The sequence below is a fragment of the Pieris rapae genome, chromosome 1 (assembly GCF_905147795.1).
Source record: "Pieris rapae chromosome 1, ilPieRapa1.1, whole genome shotgun sequence".
NCBI lineage: Eukaryota > Metazoa > Arthropoda > Insecta > Lepidoptera > Pieridae > Pieris > Pieris rapae.
Genome location: NC_059509.1, coordinates 9752226 through 9762715, shown reverse-complemented (window position 1 = coordinate 9762715; position 10490 = coordinate 9752226). Strand labels below are relative to the sequence as shown.

General features: G+C 32.6%; 1 protein-coding gene across 1 annotated transcript; it reads right to left on the bottom strand.

The window, feature by feature from the left end:
- Window positions 1–3672: 3672 nt before the first annotated feature.
- LOC110992024 (nucleolysin TIAR) lies at window positions 3673–9347 on the bottom strand. The gene is made up of 4 exons (XM_022257662.2): window positions 8286–9347; window positions 8116–8211; window positions 6835–6919; window positions 3673–5384 (listed from the first exon to the last, which is right to left on the bottom strand). The coding sequence occupies exons 1-4, from the start codon at window positions 9147–9149 to the stop codon at window positions 5266–5268; spliced, it is 1164 nt and encodes a 387-aa protein (XP_022113354.1). The 5' UTR covers window positions 9150–9347; the 3' UTR covers window positions 3673–5265.
- Window positions 9348–10490: the final 1143 nt, after the last annotated feature.

The window sequence follows — 10490 nt, the reverse complement described above, 5'->3', positions numbered from 1 at the left end:
TTGTAGTGACATAAAACTGGATAAATTAGTATATATAGTATATCAAGTCACATTCTCATGATGTTCCTTTGTTAAACATTAATTGGACGTAGTTATACAAAAATGTTCCAATCCACAACTAGTTGAAACCAATATAATTACATTTTTGTGTTTTGACTCGGCATTTTTTTGTTTGAACTAGGATAATTCAATACTGTAGGTTTTATTCAAGTATTTCAATAATACTGTTCTATCATAATAGTATTTTTTAGAAATTGCTTTTTGAAATAAAGGTATTTTGGAAAAATCGTTTTGGAACGTTTTGGAAAAAATATTTTTTGTATGAAGGAGCACTCAGTATATTTTGTAAAAACGTTCCACATTTTTTAATTTTAAATAAATACTACTTGTTATTATATAAGAAGGATTTATTGTGAAAAACTTAAGTCTAACAAGAAATCGGTTAAAATAAAAAATCTAAATCATCAACTTTTGCAATTAACGAAGCTTTAGCAATGAAATGAAACAAAAATATTTTTGAAAATAACTATTTATAAAAAAGTTAGTTAAAAAAAGCTGATGATTTATTCATCAATTATCTCGAAGTCAGGCTCCCCGCCAAACCCATCCAAATCATCGATAAACTCATGCGAACTTTTTAAATTTTTATAAAACTGGACACAGTCCTCGGGTATAAACATGTACATTGATTCTAAATCGGCCAACTTTAGCTGGTGCGATCGGTTTTCCGTTAGGCCACAAAAGACTTAAATCATCTTTCTTTATTTCTCTGTTCTTTTTGTCAATAAGCAACCAGCCTTAAACTCTTCCTCAAACGAAGTTCTCATAAATATTGAATATAATTTATGTTTTTCTATTTTTATTTCTTTGGCATTTAGCCAGCTTACTTTACTTTTGTCGCTAATTTTTTTTCTGTTGATTATATTTTTTTCAATCTTTTCAGTCCCATAAAAATCTGCTTTCTCCATTCTTTGTACTTGCAACGGCTTCTTTTTTTTAGCATTTTTAAAAAATCTATATACTCCTCGGCTGTATATATACGATGGTGATGTTTTAAAGCAGTTTCAATTTTAGAGAAGTCCGTATCGTCAGGTAAAAAAGTATGCTCAGATTCAAAAAAGCGAAATGTAATGCTTTCTAATGTTGGGTGACAACTTAAGACAGTTTTTAGTAAGAGAACTATTTTAATGTTCCTGTTTTGCCCTCCACAGCAATCGCTCCATAGTATAAGATTCTTAACAGACGGCTGTATTTTTGTTTTAATATATTTAACTAAACATGATCCTAACTCCTGCGCTTCTCTACCCGCTTCACCTTCGACCCAAACATAGCAGTGTCTACGTCATCAGATGCAGAGTGGATACCACTATTGTAAAGCCACAGCTGCCTTTTATAAAAGGCAACATTTGTTGGTATCCGCGGTAGTGGCAATGTCTTTTCCAAGTCAAAGGTTAAACACTCAACATCCGGTATGTTTCTTGCGTCTATAAAATCCTGATTCATCTAATTTCTTAACATTTCTGCTCTTTCTAAATGTTTTAGCTTTTCAGTTTTAGCATCTTCTTGTTCCTGTTCAGTTTTGGCATTACAGATTTGATTCAATAGTTGGTCACACTTATTGCAAGTATCTTTTTTAAATTTTTTACATTTTAAATTAAAATCAGCATAGAAAATCTTTTTCAATGTCGAAAAGAAGGCCCATTTGCGATCGATACCATATATTTCTGCGTGTTCTTTTGTATATATATCATAAATTTTATTTATTGTCATACCGTAAATATAAAGTCCAACTGTTATTATTTCTTCGTTAATGTGACTCGTATTTCGGAAGATTATGAATAATATCAACAATGAATTTATGATCCTCATCTGTCAACTTATTTATGTCACCTCTATGTATTCCCCTACCATCTGCAATAGGTTCACCACTTCTACGTTTTTTTAATGACACTGTGACTTTTTGAGTCGTTATTTTAAAAGTTTTTAAAAACATATCCCGACATACCTGTACGTCTTTGATCTTATTTTCTTCCATTTTTATTACGATGATAAATCCCCAAAACGGTAACTCAAAGTAATTAACGAAGCACGAACACAAAATATTCCTTATTGATATTTTTATATTAATAATAAGACACGAACGACGAATCATATTTTGTTCAATGTAAAGCCTGACAATGACCGGCAAATTGTAAAAAACGTACGAAAATTTGAATTTCGTCTACCGTGGAACATCCAATGAAACATTATTTAATTTTAACGAAACAATGTTTTATTTTTCGTATTTTTAAAACGATATTATAACATTGGAACATTAATTTTGTAATTATTTTTCATTCTTAAAAAAGATTTAAAAGCATAGAAACATTATGTTTTAAGAAAAATATACCTATATTTTATATTTTTTTATAAGGTTCCTAAAGTATTGGAACAGTGTTCTCAAGAATAAGCATTATTTCTAAATATTGTGTAAACGTTCCAAAAGAATTGGAACATTATTTTCAAGAAAAATGAATATTTTGTAATTTTGATAAAATGTTCCAAACCTATTGAAACATTATTTTAAAGAAAAGAGACCATTTTATAGTTTTGTCAAAACATTCCAAAAGTATTGGAACATTATTTTCAAGAAAAGAGACCATTTTATGATTTTGTCAAAACATTCCAAAAGTATTGAAACATTGTTTTACCGGTGAAATAAAATAATATTGTTTATTAAAATGTTTCTCGCGGATTAATACATTTTTTATGACTTGCATATTGCATGAATCTGACAAAGTGTGGGTTGGAACATAATGTCAAAATAAAATACCTAAAACTGTCACTTGAAGCCTGAAACAGATTAATGAAACAAGTAGTAGATGTAAAAATACGCAGATATGTATATTTAACTCATTTTAGCATAACATGTGGATTGGAACATTTTTGTATAACTACGTCCAATTACCTACTCTAAGTTTAGTGACAACAGACAATAACTTATAAGTACGTAAGTATTATTGATGCCTTAGCTTTAACGGACATTTTGGTAAAAACTAAAGCTAAAATAGTATTTCTACAAATTGAATAGTACCATCACATAGATTTAAAATGAACGGTTAACCAACCACAATCCCCATGTAGCAATAATGGGTCACCAGTGTACAGCTTTTCTATTAAAACTAGAGCAATCATTCCCCGAGTTAGATTATTTGGTTCTAATTAACACTTGCTACGCTGCAGTACGGTGCGGGAAAACACGAAGGGGTAAAATAGCGAGCATATTTTCCAGCGAGAGTCTTAATACCTTGTGCAAAGTTGACTACTATACAAAACATTGCATTTGAAATATTAAATGTGTCAGTATTACAAAACGATCAATTTTTTTTAATAATTATTATATTAAGCTAAGCTATTACTGCAACTCCTATACCCGAATAGCGGCCTGGAACGTCTTTGAAAAAACTCAGCAATTTTTGTACGTTCCTTTAGTAACTTTTATCCTGATGGGGTTAAATCACGATCAAATCAAAAAGTGATTAATCAACTTAAATTATTTATTTCTCTTTTTACAAAAAGATATCAGGAATTTACAATAATATTTCATTTAACCACTTTCAATAGCAATATAAATCACAGGTTTCAATGCCATTCAAATAGAGCATACAAATATTTTGTAAATTAAACACCGGATCCAGACCCACTGCTTTATTGACTCACCAGTGTTCCATACAATAAATCATAACAATTATTGAGACAAACAAAACAACATGCCGAACTTAAATACGTCAAACGGTCTGGCGATTCCGTAGTGTTCCGGACTCAGTCTGCCTTCGGGGCTTCCAATAAATATCAAATATGTACACGAGCCCACTCGCGACACAACCTCCCTTAAATATAACTTTTTTTTTATTTATAATTTATTTCGTTATGTCCTATCTATATGTGTGGGCGCCGAGAGAAACCAAAACATTTAATGGCGCTTTATCATTTATCAATCAACTCTGCCCATAAACAATCGATTCTAGTTTGCGCACTGTCACCCGCTATCATGTCATCCGGATGTCAGAACACAAACATTACACTGGACCAAACCTGGCTAGATACAGATACTATTCTGTAAATTTATTTGTAGTGTGGTAAGGCATAGGAAGGCTGAGATTATCTCAATAGATCTCGGTTATGGTACGATAAAACGAGGTTGATCTCAACAGTCATTAGCGAATCGACACGCTTAAAGGTAGAACAGTGATTGGCTAACAATGTTGATTGGAATGTTTAGAAGAACAACACAGACAGAAATAAACAGGCAACTTAATGTTCAACAAATATAATGGTAGAAACTTGTCTTAAAGTAGTAACTTTACTTAATATAATTTGGTCTGTGTTGGAGAACGTCGTTTTATAAGTACCATAAGAATCTGAGCGTTAGTACCGTTATTAGAGCACCGTTGACAAAACGCGAGGTTTTAACGGTAGCTATATTTAAAATGTGTAAAATTGAAACTCGATTTTAATACATGTCTGACAAAACAAAGCAAAATAAAATTTATAGAATGTGTATATATTAAAAAAGATTTATAGTTTGCTATATGCCCCGCAAAAAACTGCAGAAAGAGGGAATTCAGTAACGAATCAATAGTATTAAAGACCCATTCTATAAGACGAGATAATTTATCGCAGTGAAGGCAAATAAATGGACAGAACATAAATTGCTTACAACATCAAAGATGTGTTGTCGGAAGGACAAAACAAAAGCATAGAATCAAGAAACGGGGTTTGAGTATGGTTGTGTGATGCAGTATTACACAAACAAAATTTTTAGTATAAACCAATTTGACAACACATTTGAACATCATGTTCATGCGATGCATCTGATGTCAGTAGTAAAAAACATATTGTAAACCTAACTTAAATGTATTTTTTTATTGTATGTATATAAAAGGTCCGCCTGGCGCAGGTTGACACCACATCCCTTGATGAGGTTTATAGGATAAAATAAATCCTAAATCAATCTAAACATAAGTGGGCTTGCGACGACTGTGAAGTCCTAACAGGATCCCTAACGAGATGACTACCATTGTCGAAAACCGTCAGACATCTCGAAAATATTAGTCATAATCTAATCAGACGCGCTGTGTTGAAGTCGAGTTAGAACAGTCTTCCCGTAACCTCAAAAGGCCAGGCCGTGTCTATGGGATGTCGTCAACTCGGGCCGTACGGGCTTAGGCGGGTGTGTGTGCGCTCGGTATTGTCCAGTGTAAGGTATGCGTGTGCTTGTGACGGCTACTGGGAGGGGTACTGAGCCGAGGGCATGGCTGACGCGTACATGACGGGCTGGGCCGATCCGCCCCACGACCCGCCTGTTGCTCCTGCGCCGCCCGGCATGCTCATGCGATATCCAGCTGGAATTATATTATTACGCTTGAATGATTCTATACATGTTTATAGGCTACTACAAGATACACATTATACTAACTAGACATATAGGTTTTCAAGAGGGACATCTCGACTTTCTTGAGATACTGCGATCGTATCCGAGCTGCCTACCAATGAATTTTTTATCTAGGTGCTAATAGAGAAAAATGTCATCATGTGTTAAACAGCTAACTAAGCCTTGAGCAAGTCCAAGGGTAAAATTTAGTTGAGGCTTAGCACTAAGTATCACTACTGTAAGTACCTCATCTGTGGATTCAACATGCCAAATATATTAATTTCAATACATCTATTAAATCCAAAGTCAACAGTGTATATCAAGCACAGAAGGCTGATCACTAGAAAGGCTGAGATTATCTCAATAGATCTCGACTAGCCTATAAAGAAGAAATATCAAGCAAAATGCAGAAATCTTAGGCATTGTCACTGTAATCATTAGTCAATAGCAAGATTATGTTATGTTTGTATGGAATAATAAAAAAAACCCATAGACGCCATAAATAATTTGATCTTAGTAATGCAACAAATACAGTTACTGTACCTTTAATGCTAATAGAGCATAGCATTCTTATAAAGATTTAGCATTACAACAGTTACAGAAATAAAGCAATACTGAAAGTTTTTTGGAAAATTTCAAATGTTTAATCTTTTATATATTATATAAAATTCTAGTCACTTTTCAAATTTCTTTGAAACGTCTTTACCGATTTCTATAAAATATTTTATGTAGATTAGGTCTGAGTCTTAAAAAAAACCAGTGGTGCCACAATCTTTTAGATCTGATGGCCTCTGCAGTTTGTATACTTCGTGATCGTTGTTTTTTAAATGCCGTAAACGATTTTGTAGGTTTAATAATGACGGTTTCCTTTCGATGTTTTAAAAGCGCACATACACTAAAAATTCATTGATGCACAGCCAGCCATCGAACCAGTTATCTAAGAGAAGATATTCGCACCTTCGTTGCTTTTCTGTTTCGACGTCTGAGAATTGCCTTTAGTTTTTACTCCCTTTAGTGATAAGAGAAAACCCTTCAAATTTATGTATTATTTTTAACACAAAATCAATATTTTGATATGTGATTAGGTGAAAATTTATTATTCATTATAGCATTGTAAGAACTGTAATAATACATTTTTTCCAGATCAGCTAGTATAGATGTAATAATCAAATCCAATATAATTCAACAACATATTATATATAATTTCTAGATTAATTGCAACAATTTGAAAGATAATAACGATGGATATTCAATTGATAATTTTTGATAAGGTGTAGGATGCACTATATAAATTCAGTGATTCCAAAAAAAAATCATTCATTGCTTTTGAATAATTGAGATATATTTCTATTCAAAGCAACATTTTTTACATAAGCAAATGATCAATGACTACCTATAGATGTTCTATTTTAAATTCTTACCAGCTGCTGCGGCTTGCGGATTGTTGTATGCTGCATATTGCTGATAATATCCAGGCGCCATATAGCCTTGTATTGCAGGGTAACCCTGTAAAGTTATTAAAAAAGTAAATTAAGTGACATAAAGTATAAACTCATGTATGAAACATATATTTTAAAATTTGATCTAAAACCCATAGAAATCAAAGCTCGCAAATCCAATTAAAAGTAAAAAAAAAAACAAATTCTTCATCTATAGCTATTACTATGTGCACTAGTAAAAAATCCCACCAATGTCCGCACTTAGACGCTCATTAGATACATTGTGCGTAAATCTAACCATTATCACAAATATGTATTAATTATGATGCATGAATATCATTAGTAACAATGGGTCAATAGAATGTAGACTGTACATCACAATATCTTTAAGTCATTTAGGTGCGTAAAATGAGTAAATTAGTTCAAATACATATTTTTTCATGAATTAATGACTCGTGGTAAATGTCAAACTAAAAAACAAATAACCCTTTATTTGTATTTTAAGGGTAATTGGGGTGAAAAAAATATTAAAGTTTTAGTTTTATAAAAAAAATTTTTTGTGTATAATAATTATACATGCAAAGCTAGCATTATAATAGACTTGTTGTTGATTGTTATTGAATGTTATTTTCTTTAATTCAGGAATAAACATAATAAAATATTATATTGTAATAGAAGAGAATCAACTAAGTAGTAATAAATAAGTAATATATATTCTTATATATGAGTAAAAGGTATTTTAAAACCAATTTGTTGCTTTGTCTTATGTTGCAAGCAGTTATTTTAGAAAGCTTATTTTAAAAAAAATTTAATATATGCCAGAAAAAAATATTGTATTGTGTACAAGCTCTATTTTAATGAAATTATGAACAAACATTGTATTCCAAAATTTTTCTTTATAAACATTGTGTTTAATACTTCATTATATATATATTATATTTAGAAGGTTAAGCACCTTACCATGTTATTTGAAAAAAAGTCCACCAGAAGTGTCAGATCCACGTATATTGCGGCCACATGTCATTTTATTGTAATCCAACTATGGCATGATACACACTAATACTAAATATATTTATATTTTTATATGAAATAATTTACAGGTAATTGGTTCCTTTACTCATATATTATTTCCTATACCTTTATAAATCTTTTTATTTTAGTCATATATAGATTTTGTTAGATAATAATTCTTTAGGATTAAACAAAACATATTAATATTTACAAAATATTTTTTAACCATTTTGTTAAGCAGAGTTTATTTACCTGAGCATACCAGTATCCCATGCCTTGTTGATATGGATATGGGTATTGTGATTGTGCTCCCATTGCTGGTGGTGCAGTTGGTGGATTGCTTGTACTCTGAAAAAGTAATGAAAGCTATCCATAATTCAAATAAACAAGAAATATTAAGCAGTTATATTTGTTTTATATACCTGACTTTCATTGCCTCCATTTTCTTTCCCCCAGAAGCATTTTACGGTATGTCCACTAATTTCTGTGTTATGTATTGCTTCTATAGCATGAGCCGCTGCTTCTTTAGTAGTAAATCTAATAAACGCATAACCTTTATCCCGGAACACTCTAATATCTTGTATTGGACCAAATTGTAAAAATGTGTTTTGCATTAAATCTTCAGTAATTATGTTACTAGTAAAGCCTCCACAATACACTGTGGTGTTTGTTGGTGAGCTTTGGTTGTAAACCTCGTCAAAAGTAGGTTGTTTTGCCCTCTTGCTAGTAGGAGCTCCTTCATTTGTACCCTTAGCTGGTGGCTTGCGCGTCGACCAATTAGTACGTATAGAACGCGATCCCAACCACTGACCATTCATAGCCTGTATCGCAGATTCAGCGTCTGCTTTTTTTACAAATGATACGAACGCATAACCTTTCGATTTAAGTGTTTGTGGGTCGCGCACTATTCGACAATTCGAAATTTCACCGAATGGTGCAAAAGCGTCTCGAAGAATATGTGTCTCTATCTCTGGCGACAGGTCACCAACGAATATATGGTGATGGTTACTCGTATCTGTCTTGGGTTGATTGCCCGGACTTGTAGCCCAGTTAACCTTCATTTCCTTGTCAAGAAACACTCGCTTGTTCATGGCGGCCAGAGCTGTAGCAGCCGCCGAATGATTCGTAAACTCAAGGAACGCATAAGGATCGTTACCTGGTTCCCGAATTATTTTGCAACCTTTTACCTCGCCTATTTGTCCAAATAATGCGCATAAGAATTCCTCTGTCACACTTGCGTCTAAATTACCGACGTAGAGAGTTTTCGGGTGGCTTTCGTCGCCCATATTAGCTTATCGTAATCTATCGGATACTTTATTACGACTATTACACACTAATATTTAAATATATGCTACACAACGTGTTATTTCATCACATAAAATATTTGATGACGGATAAAGAAAGAAAAATGTCGCAAACAGTGCCTATAACTTCTTGAAAGACGTTGCTGTTGACTCGTGAAACGTTCACTTTCGGAAACAAACGCATCTATAGTCGAATTTCCGGTAGAATTTATTCAAAAACTTAGAGGGAAAATAATGATTAATGAATTTAAGGTAGTAATTGCTTTTTTTTAATTCTGTTTTTTATTGAATATAACTTCTACTTGCTTCTAGAATAAATTTATGTCTATTTTCAGAGAATAATACTATTTAAAAACATTTGTAATAAACTACATCAAACCACAGACAACGTCTCTTTTTTTAGACCGGAAGTGTGTGTCTCAATTATTTTTCTACGAAGGATTATAGATCTCATACAATAACCATTCATCCATAGGCCATATCAAAATACAGCCATGAAAAAATGTATTTAAATTACGTTTAATGAAACTACTATATTTTAACTATAATTCTTTCGGTGTAACAAATTTATAAAGGTATACATAATAATAAATATAAACCTTTATTCTTCCATATCCTATTTACATAAATATAATAAAATAGATATAAATACAATTTTAACTAAGATGCGGCCCCTCTTCGGGAAAAGGCCTCCTCCAACTTTTTCCACCCTAATTTATTTTGTGCCATCGTCATGCAATTTCTTCCAGCTACCCTCTCGATCTCGTCAGCCCACCGCGTATATTATGGTCTTCCTCTCCTTCGCTTGGTATTATAGCGAGGTGTCCATTCTATTTGCTCTCTGGCCTGTGAGCAGGTGTCCTATCCATCTCCATTTAAGCCTTTTGGCTCTGGTCAATGCATTTTCCCAGTTGGTGATCTTTCGGAGATCTACAGCTCTTTTCCTATGGTTTCGTGTGTAACCTAGTATGCTCCTTTCCATACTTCTTCTCTGGCAAGTGACAAACTTTTGACTTTCTTAGTGGTTTCACAGCCGTACGTTAGGAAAGGTAAGATGCAGGAGTTGGAGATGCTTCTTTTGATGCTTACTCTTTATTCTTTAAGATGTGTTTTAATGACCAGAATCTTTTCTAGGCATTTGAGGTTCTTCTCTTTATTTCCTGCTGGGCTGGTTCTGTCATGGAGATGAGTTGTCCCAAATATACGTAGGTTGTCACATATTCTACGTTTTCGTTCTCTAGGATAATAGTACTTTTATGGTGTTCTCATTGTTATGGCTTTTGTTTCTGATTTGTTTATTGTTAAACCCACTTCTTTGCTTTT